The 18852-nt window shown below is 38.3% G+C and overlaps 1 protein-coding gene across 1 annotated transcript in view; it reads right to left on the bottom strand.

Moving 5' to 3' along the window:
• The window catches only part of GNB4 (G protein subunit beta 4), a 33493-nt gene that overhangs the window by 5998 nt on the left and 8643 nt on the right, over positions 1–18852 (bottom strand). Inside the window, exons 2-9 of the mRNA XM_069792672.1 lie at positions 9541–9640; positions 5250–5288; positions 4415–4521; positions 3379–3442; positions 2385–2547; positions 2119–2185; positions 1766–1967; positions 309–525 (exon numbers count right to left, since the gene is read on the bottom strand). Coding sequence (XP_069648773.1) covers positions 309–525; positions 1766–1967; positions 2119–2185; positions 2385–2547; positions 3379–3442; positions 4415–4521; positions 5250–5288; positions 9541–9597 — 916 coding nt within the window. The 5' untranslated portion in view covers positions 9598–9640. The remainder of the gene's footprint in view (positions 1–308; positions 526–1765; positions 1968–2118; positions 2186–2384; positions 2548–3378; positions 3443–4414; positions 4522–5249; positions 5289–9540; positions 9641–18852) is intronic.

Genomic DNA, 18852 nt, shown 5'->3' with positions numbered 1-18852 from the left:
TATCTACCAGCACACAGATCTATAATGGCCAATACCCAAGAACAGGAGTATTTCACTGACTGGAGCATTTACTCCACACATCATATGGATGAAACTGTAATGCAATGTAACAACTGGAAGATAAACCCAAATGCAATAAAATAAAAGGATGCCACTCCAAAAACAGTGTTAAGAGGAAGCAAGCAGATTCCGTAACATCAGCAATAGCATCGGCAATGAACTGGCTCTGCATTTTGCATAGATTTTGAATATCCATCTTCTGCTAAGGAAAGGGAAAAATTCAGCTCATTGCAGTTATGTGTACTCACCTGCTCTCTCCCCTTTCAGAGTATCCCACACGTTGCAGTTGAAGTCATCATAACCTGCTAGCAAGAGGCGACCGCTTTTTGAGAAGGCTACAGAAGTGATCCCGCAGATGATATTGTCGTGCGAATACATCATTAATTCCTGATCTGCACGTAGGTCAAAGAGTCGGCAAGTGGCATCATCAGATCCAGTGGCAAATGCATGTCCATTAGGGAAAAACTGAAAGTTTTAATTCAGAGACAGGAGTTTGACACCAGAAAAATACATTGTTCGTGCATTATTTCAAAAACATCACAGGATTATTTTGCCAGTGTGACCAGGTAAAGGAAGAACGGTTTATTAATAAAAAAAAAAAAAAATTTCCACATGTTAAAAAAATGCATATACACAGCTATGCAATGAAACACTTCTGGAATAATATTGGTAATGCCTGAATGACCAGAATTCTACCCAGACAATTCCTGCATGCGGTAAAAAAGGAGTTAAAGAGGGTGCAACTAACTCCTACAAAATGAAGCAAAATGCAGTTATGCGCATCCTGGCTGCGGGCCAGGAAGACCTGGGTGAAGTGGTACACAATGTTCCACCTTGAGCTGGTCAGCCAGGTTGGCAGAGCCAAGACAGAAGATTGCAAGCAAGCAATTCAATTTCCAAAAAATCTACTCCAAATCAGAGTCATTCTTACAACAGCCATACTGATTGAAATGGGAATGACAGAGCTCAACACATCTCAGGATTCAGGTCTAAGTATAGGAACTGCATTTTTCTACTGGTCATGCTTTTGGTATTTTCTCAGCCTTATTATTATGTTTCATGTTTATCAAAAACAGATGCAGCTTAGACGTAGATTTCATTCCCTATTTATCAGAGCTTGTATCTTGCAGATCAGAACATAGTGTTACTATGACAGAGAGGAAATATAATCCAGTTTATAAATATTACAAAATTATTCCAGGGATGAATATTCAACATAAATACTGATTTTAACTTTGCCTTCCAGAATATTTTGCTGAAAGCTCTTTTCAACAGAAAACATCAAATACACTTTTTTTCAACAAAAAAACTTTAAGATGAGGATGCTTGGCTATTTTGCTCCCTCTCAGTATATCACATTTATCTACAAGTTTCAGTTTTTAACACATTGCCACACTGCAAAAAGCTTCCCTCCCCCATTCTTTGCTGCTTAAAAAAGTAAGGTCTCAGTTACTGAACAAAACCCTAGCTGAAACTATTCTAAGAACACATCAATGCATCATAGATAACAGTAATAATAATTCAGTTATAAACTAGATCATAAGTTATTAGACAACCTTCTTTGTTACATACAATTTAACAGCCTCTACCTTAAAGTAACTGATTTTAAATCAAGGTAACCCAGTAGACTATAAGCTGAATTCATGCAAGTGTAGCCTTTAGCCTCCCCCCTTCTTCCCATGCGGAAATACAAACAATCACTTACACAAACTGCATTAATATCTGACACATGCCCTGTGAACGACTGCCTGCACATTCCATCTCGAATATCCCAAAGCTTTGAGGAGGCATCACAGGCACCCGAAACAAAAGTCCTCATATCTGGACTTAGAGAGAGACTCATCACATCGCCAGTATGCCCAGTGAATGTGGTGGTCTGTTGACCAGTTTCAATATCCCACAAAGCGCTGCAGATAAAGTGACAACATTAACACAATGTATATGGTTATTTGAGAGTTCAAGTTTTAAATACAAATTAAGGCACTGGAGAGGAAAAAAAAGAGGGGGGGGGGGGGAGAAAAAGGAAAAAAAGAAGGCCAACAGAGCTCAAAAACTCACCAAGTGGTGTCTCCTGAGCTGGTGACAATTTGGTTGTCATCTAGAAAGCGACAACAGGATAAGTATCCTAAAAACAAAACAGTTATGTTAGTTTCAGACTCAGGAGTAATAACTGAAGTTTAAAGTCCAAGAGCAGTGATTAAAGTTCTCCCACAGCTAGCCTGTAACCAACAAAACTCTCACAGTTCACAATACACCTCAAAGTGAGACTGTTTCATTTGGTGCAATAAAAAAAACCCCAAAGCTGAAGCAAGAATATGGCTGACCTGTATGCCCTGGCAACTCTCGGCTCACTCTCACATTGCCCTCTCTGGTTTTTAAGTTGTATATGGAACAGATGTTGTCCAGTCCACCACAGGCAACGTAGTTTCCAGATGGTGCGTACGCGCAAGTCATCACCCAGGAGGATCTCAAAGGAATGGCATGCATCTTCAGAAAGACAGAGCTCATGAATGCTACATCACGTGTTAGCTTTCATTTTTCCCTGAGGTCATTTGTATCAGTTAATGAATTATAACAGATTAAACACACCAAGTAGATTGTGTATCATAAGATTCGGTATTTTGATTTTATGACATATTACAACCCATTTCATATTTATACATACATACATACTAGGATGAAAAATACCAGTAATCTCTGGGGTTGATATACAGAACTTCAGTACAACATTATTTAATAGCAAAGCTAGTCTAAACTTAAACATTTACAACATTTGTTTACTCTACAGATTTCTTTGTCCAATTCTGCTACATCTCTGAACTACAGGTTATAAAATGGGATGGTGGTACCCAGGGAGACTGGACAGTTTACAGAAGCAGATCACTACTCCACACTCTACCTAAACTTTTCTTGTTTAATAGCTTTTTTTTTTCCTCCTTTTTTTTCCTCCTTTCTCTGCCCTCAAAAGCAAAGCACTCTTGTAAATTTTGAGGATGTGTATTCCTACAATTTAAAACCAAAGTAGTTTCAGAAGCAACACCACAAAGGCAGAGAGCAATAGCTACAAGCTACTGCACTAACAAATCAGAGTGAAAACGTTACGTATTACCTAGAACTATTGCTTCTGAGACACAACCTACAACGTAACACTAGTAATCAACTAGTCATGAAAGAAAAAAAAGAAGAAATTACGTCTGAATTCAAAAAAGACTGCTTCTTTTCATTTTTGCCTTGCAACCACAAAACAAATAAGACACAAGCTTGCTCAAACGCACAAATTATGCATGAATTACTGATATGGATTATAAGTAACTCTACCTTATTTGTTGTATAACTATCCCAAATAATTAATTTTCCATCTTGAGAAGCACTGACTAGTAGCCTAAATATAAACACAAAATAAAATATATTAATATAAAACAACGAAAAAAATCTCAGAATAGATATACATCATGCATGATTACCAAGTGATTCAGAAATCTCATAATTTCTTTATTACACTCTGCTTTTATATTTGGTTGGTTTTTTTGGTGGGGGGGGCATTTGTTGGAAAAAATCTGCGAAGATCTACATATAACCTGGCCGAAGAACCATGCATCCACAGGGACTCATGATTAACAATGGATAAAACCAAACAACTTACTGAAAGCACATTTTATGAACTCTCTCCACTGCTGCTTTTATTTTTCATATATGAATATTTTAACTATACAGCTACACAAAAATAAACAAGAAATTTAGGGGAAAATAAATCTTATTTTGAGAGCAGATTCTAGATGTATTTCTTTCTGGACTACATGACAGAGCAGACCATGGGGCACTGTTAATATCTGATCATCAGTTACTCTAAAGGCAGCATAACGAAACTCCTTCCTAGAAGCTAAGTAACTTTTCCCACTATGTACAAAAGGACTTTTTTTTCAATTAAACAAAATTTGTCCGTAAAGTTTTTAAATCTGTTATCACAGAAGTTACGTAATTATTCAACATCTTGGAAAATACAATATCCATCATTCCAAAAATATGCCTCACCACATACCCTCCTCGGCTTAAACAGACCCAAAGAACTTAGTTAAAACTAAAAGAAGGAAAAGGCACAATGCCTGTGGTAAGAACAAGCAAAGTACCTCTCCTTTCAATCAAGGCTTCTCTATTACCACTATGCAATCCTCATTGGTTTTAAAAAGGCAAACTATAACTAAAGAAAAAAAACCCACCACAGTCGTGGTCTGTGATCCCCCTGCAAGGGCACGAACACTACACCATATGACTCCCAAAACTCGATAGTAATTCTGAAGTCAGCAATCTGATTTCTAACCCTTAAACTGCAGATTTAAGGATCACTTGTACGAACCTTGAGTCAGATCCCCAGTGCATAGCATAGATTTTGGCTAAGTGACCTCTAAGCGTACGCCTTGTTCGCATTTGAATTCGACCCACTGAGTCCAGACTTGTTGTGATCTAAAAATAAATAAAACAAACCCCTGAGATACCGAGAACTATTTTTAATATATAAGATAACTAAATACATTTGAACTGTGATAGAAAATAATCTATCCTGGCATGCAACATTAAAAAAAAAAAAAAAGGATACTAGTGTACAACTCAGGAATAGGTCCATGCAACACTGAGGAAAACCAGTTTTACAGAAGATAGCCTCAGTATTACGTAGTATTATTTTTAAGAAACTTTCTGAAGTATCAGGTATAGCCATTGTGACCTGTGTTAGTCTATTTCAGATTACCAAATCTGAAAGTCTTCAATTAAAACTAATGGAAGAAAAACCTCCAATATTTTCTGCACTGTTACTTTTTAAAGCATGGCAGAACTTTAAATGCAAAATACTTTTGTTTCCAAAATACAGTTAAAAGACTTTTATTTAAGTCTTTCTAAATGTACTAAACATAATAAACACACTCTATTTAAAAGGTAAACGGGAAGCAGGACCCATTAAGATGGTGGGGGTTTTTTTTTGACTGGTTGGGGTTTTTTTCCTGGTTTGTTTGTTTGTTTTTTTGGTGGGGTTGTTTTGTTTTAAATAACTGTATAAATACACAATACATTTCCAACAGCTTCTTTTACTTTATTCTTTCAGTTACTAAACAGGAACATGTTGCAGTCATAAATTGTAGGGGGTTTTATTTTTTTATGTATTAAGTAACAGCCTATACACAGAATCAAGAACATACCTGAGCAAGAGTTGTGTCACTACATGCTTTCCTTGCATCCTGAAACAAAAGAATAGAACAATTTGAATCTAAAAGGCAACACCAAGCATCAACTGAGAGAAAGCGTCTAAAGGAAAAACAACTCTTAAGCTAGACTTCACCACACTCAAAAAGCCACAAGCCAACAACTTACATGCCAATATGCCTTCTGTCACCCTAATATGTTTTATTGTCCAAGGAATCTAAAGCACTGGCACACAAGCCAAGCACAAGCAAGCTTTGTGCTGCATCAGGCTCTTGCATTAAGCCGCTTGCTATCGCAGGTGTGACGATGCTAGTTAGGAGAGGCAGGATGAAAATTAACAGGCAGGATCTGGACAGCAGGACAGACAGCAGGCTTACCAAAGCTTGAGCTGCTGATGCACTTCATGCAAAATGAAGGAAAAAAATAGTCAACCAACACCCTCATTCATTTCATGGAATGGATGGTGCTCAGGTCTCCATACAGATACGCTGTCTTTTTTTCATTATTACAGTTTCTATCGGCATATGACTGACTTTCTGCATATTATTCAACCCTACCAAGGAAACAGACTTTACTTTTGTTTGTATAATCAGAGTAACAGATTGGACACTTGACACAGGCGAGCACCACTGAGCCTAGTTTGCAATACTTCAATTTTGCAAAATGTTGTTTCAGTTACAATTGCGATTGCACTGCACTCCTGCAACTCAGACTCCCGTTTTCAAAAAACAAAAATAGGCATGCAGTCAGCAACCACTTCTGAGAAGCATGTTTTAAAATAATTGGCTTAAAATTAGACAGGAACTCTATAGCACAAGTTAAAGATAAAACTATCAGCAGCAGTATTGAAGGATCAGCCACAAGACCCTCTCTAACTCCCTGCAATTTCTCCAAATACCTTCCAAGTTCTGTAACAAATGAAGCAGGCATCCCACAAATGACAGTTAGCCACCTTCACCACTAATTTGTGTGTGTCCCCCGCCCCAAGAAAGCACTCAATCTGTACATTAATGGCAATGTCCTCTTTGAGAGGAGAAACAGAAACATTTACTCACACATTTTGGAACTGCATCAATGCATTCAGACCTTAAAATTTTTCAGGCTCTTGCTTGAGAGCTGCTTGACATTGCAACTTTAACAATTTTTTAGTACATGTTTGTTTTGACCACCCTTTATAGCTTTCCTCCCAGAAAGCAAGCCTGAGAGTGGATTAAGTCATCTCAACTTATTTTTAAAATGTCTGAACTGTAGAAATATTTATAAAATGTTGACGTCTGGAATCAGGAGGGGTTTAAAATACCAGAGCAGCAAATCCCCTAGCACTCAGGACTTAGTTCATCCACAGGAAGAAACACACTGGATTTTAAACAACTTTAATTGTTTAGTTTAGCTGAAACACTTGAAGATGTTCAACCTAAAATGAATTCTGAATGCAGCCGCAATGAAACAAAGCAATTTTTCTTAAAGAGCTATTAGCAACACCTACACTTGAGACTGTCTAATACTTGCCATACGATTGGCAAAGTTGCAAGAAAAGCAAAGTTTCAACTATTTTAATTCTCACATTTTAACTGTCATTTCCACATATGCATCATCGTAACAGAATCATTAGTGTCATAACATAAAAAGCTCCTCTATATAACTGTAGATTTTTCTCAGTTCATGCAGTAGACCATGCAGAACTTGTGAGAAAAATCTATCTGCTTGATCGATGTGCAGCCCCGATTTCCTAGCACACACACTTAAGATTTCATTTTTTTCCCAAACTATATTTATTTTTTAAAATACAGTGTCTTGTTTGTTCAAAATGTCATTCAATTTCAAATGACACTGTGCCAAGTATACAACACTTCCAAAAATCATATCCTGAATTTAAATTCTTAAAGTGAGGACACGCATCACATGGGAACTTTATTATAGACAGAACTAGCAATCAACTTAAACCGTAAAGCCATCCTGCTATCTAATATTTCATTGTTCACTGATGTTTCAAACTTCCTGCACTAAAAATTCATGCAGTCTTATTTTATTCCTCCAGCACAATCTGTGTACAGCACAGAGCTACAGCTGTAATAACTGCATGGGGAGGCAAAGGTACTCACATCACCTAGATATTGTTAAAAATTAAAATAAAAAAAAAAATCATTAAACATTTCTAAAACATTGCAGACTACAAAAAGTTTATTGGGAAATTGACAGCTATGCATCACAGTTTGTTCTACTTCAGGAAGCTGCTAGGTACAATCTTATCTGGACTATCTCAATTATAAGCCCAACACTGATTTTTCATTATTATATTGTTGGAGAAATTATCAGGCAAAACCCAAACTTGTAAACAACTAAGCAAACTGCTACAGAGATATATATATAGCTATATATAAAACATCAAATGCTGTTAGTGACCTCACCTCTTTTCAGGAGCGCATAAAAAATAATTCCTGAAAATTACCAGCCCACTAGCTATTCTAGACACTTTAAAAAAAAATTTTTTTTTTAAATCCTTTATCTATCCTCTTACATCCCAAACAAAAAACCTATTTAGAAAGAAAACTGTGCAATGATTTAATAAGCAAGACGAATAGTCACCCATACAAATATGAAACTGCATTATTTGGTCAGAAAGTTTCTTGAATATTAAGTCATCAGGAGCATTTTTAATTGCATATTAATCTGAAGTTAAAATTAAGCATCAGGTATCCAACCCTGCACTCAAATCCAAAGAGGCAAACACTAATTACCAATGCTGAGCCAAAAAACTCCAATGGCTATAGCCACGGTTACTCATGGTTACTCAGCTACATCTGTATAGATGCAGTTACAAGTTTGGGTGATGGAGTTACAAGGGAAAAGTTAAATGGACCTAAGGCCACAAAATGGAGTCCTTACACAAAGGGCCAATCAGTTTTTTATGCTCCAAAATTAAAAAAAGCAAACACTCCTGCAACACAGTCTAGCTCTTTTACTTGCCTGGTATCTCTTCCTTCACACAACACAATTCTGCACAAAACCAGACTGACTGATTACTAAGACTGCATTAAGACTAACTGGCTCGCCCCAACATAATGTAATGAGAAAGTCTTTACACACAGGCAGAGGAAGAACTGAAAAATTAAGTATAACTTTAAGTTGTGCAGTGCCATAATAAAGCTTAGATTTAAGAAAAAGTACTTTAAACTACAATTTTTTTGCATTCCTCTACAGCGCTGCTAGAAGAGGTACCCAGTGCCACAACACTGACTGATCCCTGCCTTGTCTTTCATTAGTGTATTAAGTGAAAACAACAGGACACAGGGCTCTCCTTGGATGATACTGAATGAGCAGCCATGAAAGCAAAACTTGCCCCCAACACAACTACTAACACATGAAGCGTGTTTACCACATGGCTGATACTAGTAAGCAGCCTAACATCCACTGCACTAAGCAGCAGACCACCACAAAACTGCTGCCAGCAGATGCCATGCTAAAAAAGTCTGTGTGCATGCAACATATTCTAAGAAACCTGTAGCCTTAGCTGATAGAAATGTTTGCAAATAAGGCATTCCCTTATACATCAGATTTACAAATGCTTCACGTTTAGGAAAAGGAAATTTTGATGAAGAATAAACAGCCTTTGAAGATCCTTATTATACTTTTTAACTTTTCTCTCTACTGAAAACTGCACTACTGAAATATACAGGCATGTTGCAACAGATTCCTGGTAAACTGACTTTGCCATGACAACTCATACTTGGTTTATACTCAATGAGTAATTTCAACAAACAATTAGCACATATGGGGGGATCCATATTTTCAAAAAAAAAAAAAATCCAACAGGAAACAAAGAAATAGGGCTTGTAGAAATTACATCCACCCCGGAAGGTTTTCTCTCACACTCCATGCTTTGACCTGTATGCTGATGAAGGGTGGCAGCGCAGTGGTCACTTTCAGCCCAGAAACAAGCTTTTCCAATACCCTTAACCCCAACTTGCCTAGGTTCTAGAATTTTGCTGTTCCGTTTTTGTTTTTAAATCCAAAATAAAAAATTTGCAGACACATACAAAACACATACAGACACGTAACAAAACATAGCAGATTTCAATAGGAAATAGAACACACTTTGTTCAAGAAATATTATGAATTAATTTCATTATACCAATGGCTTACTTTTCTGATTTTAAAAAAAATATTCTGAAAATATTTTAAGCTTGGCACAACTTAAACAGGAGCAAGTAATAGATGCGATCTTTACACTTTATTCCTTTAAAGGAGGAACTTTATTATGAAAAATAAGCAGTTAGCAATTCTCACTCTGATTTGATTTCGCAGCTGCTCTGCCTCCTGCCGTAACTGTTCCAGCTCACTCATCTTCTTCAGTCTCTATTTCTCACACGCCACTGGTGAAGAAAATCTGCCAATACGAGGGAAGAAAAATAAGTTTCGGTATCACTTTCTCCTCTTTCAAAAACAAAACATAAACCCCCACAAACCTATATATATTTATTCTGCCTTTAGAAAGGCTTCCAAATAGATATTCCCTTTAGTACACTGTCTAATAAATTTGGCAAGGCCTAAGTTACTTCAATTCCTGAATTACCATGAAAAGCAGAATTAAATTAAGTATATTTTGAATATAGAAGCAACTGTCAACAGAACCACCCACTGTACTTTAAAAAACTGTTATGGAAAGCATTTGTAGTGCTACTCTTCTCACCCACCCAGAAACCTCTGTCAGTCTTCACCCCAAGATGGCAACAGAGAGCAAAGACTGTAGCGGTCGCCTTAAACACGCACCTTTGAGCTCAACAGTGCTATGACACAAGCACCTTTGCGCATGACACCCAAGGCGGGTTTTGTTTTAATTAAAGATGAAAATTTTGAATCCTAGACTACAGCTGAAATAGCAGGTTTTCTACAATTTTTCCCATACTTTCCTTGGGCAAGGCACAATGATGTTTTCATTTCAAAAGCACCCACACAATGAGAAGGGATAGTAAAGACCAAACCATGGCTAAAAGCATCCTCAAGCTGGTACAGCCCACAGCAGTCTAAAGCAGTTCTCGTCTGAACAAGGACTCAAAGCAACCTTAATAATAAGATCACTAAACAGTAAGACCACATGCAAGCATGCTTTCAAGTGAGGGTTTTTTTTTCAATCAGATTTTGCATCTGATTTTTACAGTGTGTTGAAGTCTCCTCAGATCAATTTTCCTCTTTATGCCCAGTATAGCAGTGCAGCCAAACACCACTACAGAGACCTCTAAAGTCTATTCACATACACGTACACTTCAATATCCTTGCGGTGAAAGTAAAATAAGCTAGTAACTTGTTCATGAACAAGCCAGGCACTTGTTTGTACTTTTTTCATGACAGAAAAAGCACAGCAGAAAGGTGGCGGTCCCACTACATTATCTAAAAAAGCACAAAACACTTATAGAGGAAAGACAAAAGTCAGACTACTACTCACAAAATGAAAATTGAGGGAGGAAGGAAGAGGGGAGAAGAAGCTATTCAAAACATTATTCTAAGCTTTTTATTTAAGCATGAGAGACAATACAGCAGTGTTTCCCCAATTTAATCCACTGAAAAATGGTGAAAAAAACAGGGAAGAAAGGTCACTGTGTGTCTGCTAAGTTGTAGACCTCTAGGGAAACCCCTTCATTTGGCCTAGCTGCTGGTTCTTTGTAGTTCAGTAGTGATGTGCTCTAAAAGACAGACTCCAGAAGACTTTTTTCCACCTATAAAACATGGAACTTCATAGATGTAAAGAGTGAAAGGTTTTGGTTCAAAGTTAACTTACTAATAAGATAACCACCCTTGGACTAACAGCTTACACAAGTGTTTGAGAGCTACAAGACTTCTCGCTACTCAAGAAGAAAAGTGTATCTTAATTATTCATCTATTCTTTTTTTCTTCCAGTCTCAACCTCCATACTTTCCACAGATACCACTGCAAAGTCCATTTCAGAATAAACTCACAAACATACACAAATTGGATCATCTCCAAATCAAAATACATCCTAATCAGTAAGAACACAGTGCTGACTTAGAAGGTCTAACTAATATTTTCAGCTATACATAAGTAAACTATGAAGTTCACACCTTTCCCTTCCTTAAACCTTTGCTCTGTTCAACTACAAAGACATTATAATCCATATGTGAATATTCTAAGAGACTACTTTATTTACCATCACCTTCCTATTTCAGAAGCCCAGACTATTTAATATTGCTTAATGCACAGCAGACATAAAATAAGTCATCGACACTAATGTCCGATTTAAAAAAAAATCGAGAATTAAAAACCGTAATCCCTTTAGCATGCATGTTAATCATGTGCCTTTATAGTCTTTGAAGTTTAATTACAATTTGAATATATTTGATTGGAATACTATACATCTATGAAATATAGCCCCACTTTCAGTTCCGACAGTCAAATTATCCTTTTTAAAATGTCTTCCCTTTTTTTGTTCTAGAACCTACACAAAATTAACATAGACAAAAAAATGGACTCAAATGTCTAAAGCAAGCCAGCCATGGTATCTGCCAATGCTTCAGCAGTCTTGCATGCTATTTTTAACAGAAGATAAAGACTCCTCACAGAGAAGTTGATGCATCTCTGATTTTCTGAGAATGGAAGCCAGCTTCTGCCCTGTGATGTGCCACACACTTCAGTGCTCTGTAAACAGTAACTTCAACACAGAGAATAATTGATCATAAAGAAAGTGACATTACTATTCAACTGGAAGCACGCATGGCTGGTCACAAGTAGCTAAAGTCAGGGCATTTTTTTATTGATAGGTAAAACTATGAGCATATTAGAAAATCAGCTGTAGCACTGCATTGGCACTCAAAGACCATCAATGACCATGCTGCACTTCAACCATAAAGTCAGTGTTAGTGACTTTAATGTCATGCATATCAGTACTGTTCATCATTAATGCCATTTCTGTATCAAGCTGCACCAGCAGCTAAACAGCTGTTAAACTTAACAGCTTTAAATCACCTTATACCTGTCCAAGTTCCCACACGGACATATTCCAGCTTCAGAAGCCTTCTCACCCATCCATCTTTAGCTTAAAAATCAATTTCTAAGCAAATAAAAGGACAATGATATTTCATACTTTTTTGAAAGAAATAATTTTTTTTAGTTGAAAAGTCCTAGCAATATCAGTATGTTCTAAATTTGCAAGGTAATTAGCATTACTGCTCAGCAGAAATGTATCAGTGGTTCAAGGTTGAGCTATACCTCAACGAATAGAACAGCCTCCAAGCCAGTATGCATTTCTACGAAATCTAGATTCATTTTAGAACTAGATTATTCTAGCTTTAAGTATTCAAGTTCCTTTCTAGTATGCAGCAGCTGAACAGCAAACTTTGAGATATTCTTAAGCTAAATATAAACACCAGGATACTACAGTAAACAAACTAAGTGCACAGTTTAACCATTAAACTGAAGCGTATCCAATGCCCTCTGTTGTACTGGCTGGCTGCAGCTCCCACTACAACTGCTCATGTGTTCAAATGATCATCCACCATAAAGTACTTAGTAGAACTGTGAACAAGATGCTTCCACTTGGGATTTTTTATTTTCTTTAAGCACTAGTGCGAGCTGCCCACAGGAAATTACAGAAGTTGAGTGGGTAGAGAGGAAGCTCTCACGGATGCTCTTCCAGATTCACACTAACTCTGCAAGCAGCATCTCTGAACTGTCAAACTCCCGTATGAACACCTTCCCGATGCCATACTCATGACAGCAACACAGGAAGATAAGCACGTGTTTGGAACTTGCGCATGCAGACACATCTGTGTCTGTTTTAATGCTTCTGGTGCTACAGTGATACGGATAAAAGAGAAAAAAAAAAAGAGAGCAAGCCATAGTCAAAATGCAGTTATGTGTGTAGACCATTATCCAGACTAGATTTACTTGTTATAATATTGTTTTTAAGTGTGTCAGTGAGGGGACCAGTGAAGCACAGCAGGTACACAGGACTGAGATGGCTGGCAGCAATGGCAAAGCAGAGGCTGTATCCTATAAACCTGTCCTCAGTGCAGAGCAGGTCATCACCACAACCTTGAAGTGTGCTATTTCCCAATGCTACCAGTCATCAGATAAAAAGCAACTTGTTTTTTATCAGATTAAATGGTGGGAGTGCTTTCACAGGGCTTATAGGGATTGCAAAGAACAGAGGTGATATCTGTATTGCAAAATTTTCCTCATAAAACAAATTAATGAAAAGCTCTGTGTATTCAACTCCAACCTATAATAGGTTAACGAAGGACATGTGCCTGTTCATTCTCCCCTCCAGGTAAATCAAAATACTACAGCCAGGAAGAAGCACTGCTCCACAGCCTGGAAGATTCTGTATTCTGTACATAGACTTCCCCAGGAGCCCAGCTGTATCGTACTCGGCCGTGCACGCAGCGAAGCCATCAGCTCTTGCACCTTGGTGGGCAGAGAGTCAGGACTCCTCCTGCCATCTCAGGAGCCTGGAGGCAATGTAATGTCTACCTCTCTGACTTACTAATATTCTCAATGAAAGTTTAGTCAGAGAAAAAAAATATCCCGAGTTACTTTACATGCAGAATACTAGTGGTATCTGCTTTTCAACATTCACAGGTAGAAACCCAGATGAAGCAGCCAGATGCTTCTCTTCAAATGCAATTCATGATGTGCGTGATGTACTATGAATAATATCATCTGCTACGGCAAAGAGGCCTTGAGGGGACGAGCAACAGGGAGGGGAAGAACTTTTTAATGCTATTGGTAGCCAGGGGGTGTACCACTGCAGGACACCCAAGCGATTAGGAAATGGGGTCAAGGACACTAGATGCTTCCCATCAGAAGCAACAATACAGGTAGCTCGTTGTGAGCAGTAACTACTGTGTAACCAAGGTGGCACATCTTTACCCACATAAAAGCAATGTCATTTGTAGGCTGAACTGTACCTCAGTGCAATTTTTCCTCAGCAGACTCGTACAAGTGAATTTACTGATACCAAAATAAAGTGCCTCCCAAGGCAAAATAATTAACTAAGTCAGATTCCACAGCATATCTAGTGTCAAGAAAGCCACTCGCGGGCTTCAGTGCTCCACAGATTAATTACCCCTTGCACTATTCCTGATTCAGTAGCAGCATCATTTGCTAAGAGTTTAATTCTTCATTATACGGGCAGGCAGTGACAAATTAACACAGGTTCTTGTCTCGAAAGTACTTTCCCTGCAACCTGTGGACTCAAACATTGTGGCTGCAAAAACACCCTTTTCTCTCCGAGAACTCACTCCAAATGCACTTGAGGACACACTATGAGACCATTCACCGAGGCCAGGACCTCTGCAACATGCCAGCCGTGGCAGGACAGGACGCGGCGCCTGCACAAGCCGGGATGCAGGGATTTCATCAGACAGGGACCTCCTGACCCCTCAGCACCGAGCAGAAGGCTGCCACAGGGGCAAAGAGCTGACACAGCTCTGGAAAGCCAGAAAATGTGCTGATATTTGGCAGATTACTCAAAGCAGAATAGTTAGGCATGTAGAGTAATAGGAACCTTTAGTTCTGCAAAGCAGAGCTATTTCTGTCTCAGAGAAGATTACAGTTTACAAACTAAGATGCTAAGTAATTTGGTTTCTTTAAAAACAAAACAAAACAAAAGGCACTTTCACTCGCCTCAGCAAGCTTAGCTTATTCCCATGTAAAATCGCCATATAGACAGGAGGGGGGAAAAAATGACCAGAGAACTGTAAATACGCCCCTCTCCACAGCAAAGTACTGCTATCTTTGTGCCAAATATATAGAGATTAAAGGGACTGCAGAAAGAACAGTCTGTCTGACTGTTCTTCAGAGCTATCGACTAAAGAATTATTTAGGCAAGAATCTTATTTTGTATAAAAAACCCCAGCCCTTTAGAATTGAAGTGCTTATCTATACATATCAACCTCAGTTTTTCAATTCACATGCAGTGAGATCTCACAAGTGATCAACACATAGCAGCAGAAAGTAAGGGAGGAGGTTTCACATAGCTTTCATGTGATCATCCCCACTAGTGATCACACAGGTGGCTAAACATAAGGAACACTAACTATAGCACTTTACCAATTATAGGAAAAAGACACCGAGAAATACTCCAGATCTCTCTCAAGGGAGCTATACTGGTAACTCACACACAATCAGGCTTGAGTCCACAAAACCTTTGTATGCTGAAGTCACTTGTGTAAAGTTACCTGCTTGTCATCTGTACCTGCTGACAGCATATGCAGGCTTTGCTGTCTCAACGGCATGGACGATGGGATTCTGGCTCTGACGCTGGGCTCCAGCACCATACACAGACTAATACTTTATATATTCAGGATGTGCCGAAGAAGAATTTGATAAAACATTTCCTCATCTAGTGACACTAATCAAGACTTTGGCAGCTTTGCCCACTCATTTATGTCTCCCCAAAGCCATGAATAGACAAGAAAAACAGAGAGGTTTTACTTCTTACAGCCTGAAGGGAATGGATTTGACATATTCAAGAACGGTTCAAAATCTATAAACTTTGACACAGTGGACAGAGCCTTAAAGTGAAATCTCTGCCTGCAAAACAGCCCTTTAAAATAAATGCATTAATTCCATACTGTAGTTACATACCTTCATACATAAAATGTATTTTAGTTGGAATTTTACATACTATATTTACTACGGTAGAGCTGTTTGAGGACCACACACACACTCAGCTCTCCACTAAGGAGAATTAAACATTTAATGCCTTTTTTTAACCGCACCTTGGCCCTATGTTGCCTCTCCTCTGTTTCTCAAAGAGACTTTACCAGCTATTCATTTTCCCAAGAATTCTTTTGTTCTCATCTGTAGCTGTACTGCATCAATAAACAAAGACAACAAAGCAAGGAGCTTTTATATTGGTCAACTAATACCTAAATCCAAGCAGAGAGAGGCGTAAGTTGAAATAACAGTATCGAAAGGCTGTAATTGTGCCATTGTGTACCTTTTCCTTTCTCTCTCCTCTCAAACCTCTTCAGTGCATCTCCTTCCCTTCTGTATCTTTCACATCTACTTCTGAGGGGCGCATAAGTTGCAGAACATCTCAGATAAAGAGAGAGAATACTGGTTAATTTTTTAAAAAATCATTACCGTTTAGAAAAGAAGCTTGGAAACCCTAACTAAATCTTTTAGTTTTCGTTTTGTAAGACAGAATTAATTGTCACCCTGATTCCGAGCCCCCAGGCACACGTACAGGAGAGTTCTCCCACATTCAGGGCCTCCGGTCTCCCCAAGAAGAAAACAGGAAGCAGCCTGGGTGTGACCTCGCTCGCTGAGGTCAGTGCTATTGTTGCACTTCTGCACATTTTGGAAGTGTTTTAAAGTGATATGTCTCCATTATAGCTTTGGTACAAAAACAGGAAATAATCAACCAACGCCTCTCGAGAGGAAGGGTATTAGCAGAACTTATTTAAACACCCATTTCTCTAACAGATACCAGCCCCAACTTTAAGGAACCGATGAAAGTATGTCCTCAAAATTGCATGTACAGCTGGAAAGGAGAGGTCACAAAAGAGACCCACAACCAAACAACAAATCAGTGGGATGCGAAGGTAGTCTTGCCTCTTCGTGTGCCAACATGCCCCATGCAGTTACATCACGAATACAACCCCACCCATGAACTGTGTGGCAGAAGCATTTTCAAGCTGACAATATCGCTCCTTCCTTCCTCCGCCAAAACACCTCGTACCCCTACACATCGTAAAGAATAGAAATATGTGCCATTTTATACACACATGGCTACTCAGCTTGTGATTTTAATATAACTTTGAAATAAAGCCTGCCATATAAAAACATTTGTATTTACAGCAATAACTACTTGGAGTTATTAGCAGAAGTAATTCTGAGTCAGACAAATACATATATCTGTGTTCACCTTCAGACTTCAGTACTGTAAGTATCAACCTTTAGTGTTTTTCACTAACAGAGGAGAGCAGAGGAAGCAGCAGCTTGAAGGTGTCTTGCAGTAGTGCCGCTGGGTTTAGAAGTCAATGCCATTTTACCAGCGCTGCCGGCACTGCACATGCGCAGCTTGCAAATGAGAGAGCAAACCTGCGCAGTAATCAGTCTCAACAGATCACGACACGTCTCTGCGTTTGATGACTGGTTCAATTACAGTTTCCATGGAAGACAAACAGACCAACAAATACTGACCTTGTCAACAGCAGTCACAAAATAGACAAAGGAAATCACAGTTTAGAAATTACAGTGAAACAATTCTTACTAAGTTTACTAGTAAAAAATGATCAGTGACTTTAGACTTTTACCCTTCTGTATACAGTAAGTTGACAGCTCACTAGACTGGTATCTTAAGCTCAGAGATATGAGAGTTTATTTCTAAAACCCAACTCAAAGTCTAAGCCAAGTACATTCATGAAACACGTACAGAAAGCCAGTACTCTTCTTTGCCCACACACATGAGATTCTAGAAAAAAACCCCAAGAAATTCAGTGTTAAGCACAAGGCTGAAAAAAGCACAGGAGGGAAGGAATTTTTAAAAGCCATGAATATTTCACAGTCCAAATGAGTGATTTTTCAAGAAGTAACGTTCCTGCATCTTATATTCATTATGTTCGTTTCCAGGTCAAAATGTTTTGGTACATAAGCACAGATTTATTTTTATCACACTCCCTGCAAACAGAACTTCTTGTGAAATTCAAACTATGTTGTCTTTAGTGACTATAATAATGATTCTCCAGTGAAAATTTGGTTCACTGACCACAGGATGCTCCATCACTGAACAAATTATTATTGGTTTTGCAATTCAAAACGTGTAAGAAGTGGCAAGAAAGATCTTAATGAAGCAAAAAGATATAACCCCAAGTAACAAGACAGACAGAAATGGTTCCAGTCCAGTTTCTTCCTTGGGGACAGACAGGTGGACACACACAGAGTGAGCTGATGTACTACATTCTTTGCCTCTTCAAATATCCAGCTATACCCAGAAGCTATTCTAAGAAGTTTTCTTATGAAAAGTGTACTGCAGACTGACAATTCAAAGTAACTTTGAAAGACCACTTACATTTAAACCCATCTCTAAACAAGTTTGATTTTTTTAAATTTTTTAAGGTGCTAGTACATTGATACTTACTGAAGTGGCATAGTACCCTTCCATCTTGTAGGGCCAAGCAGCGTTATGCATATAAAATCTGGTCTGGCACCTACATGCACAGAAGATTACTTAAGCAGCCTCCTGTTTTCTAAGAGCATGCAGACTGCACAGTACACATAAAAGGCACTAAGTACACAGAAAATTTTAGACTTAAAGTCAGTGGAGAAGATACACATTAAGAGAAACTAATCCTGTCTACAGGAAAAGTGCCTCGATTCAACTGAGATGACTATTCACTTGACTGAAGTAATTTCTGGCTGACAGCTTTTGAAAGTGGAGCATTCTTACACACTTCAGAAGCAGAAAGCCCAGCAGTACCAGTTACACATACACATTGCATCCTTTCAAAAGTATCACCAGATTGGGAAAAAAAATAACGTATTTGATCTATACATAGTCTTCAGCACCCTTCTCTCCTCCTTACCATTCAGCACCACACACATACTCCCTTGGTACCAAAGTTACAGCGAGGCATT

Source organism: Haliaeetus albicilla, chromosome 9 (assembly GCF_947461875.1).
Source record: "Haliaeetus albicilla chromosome 9, bHalAlb1.1, whole genome shotgun sequence".
Classification (NCBI taxonomy): Eukaryota; Metazoa; Chordata; class Aves; order Accipitriformes; family Accipitridae; genus Haliaeetus; species Haliaeetus albicilla.
Note: the sequence above shows the minus strand (reverse complement) of the source record. Positions and strands in the feature narration are given on the sequence as shown.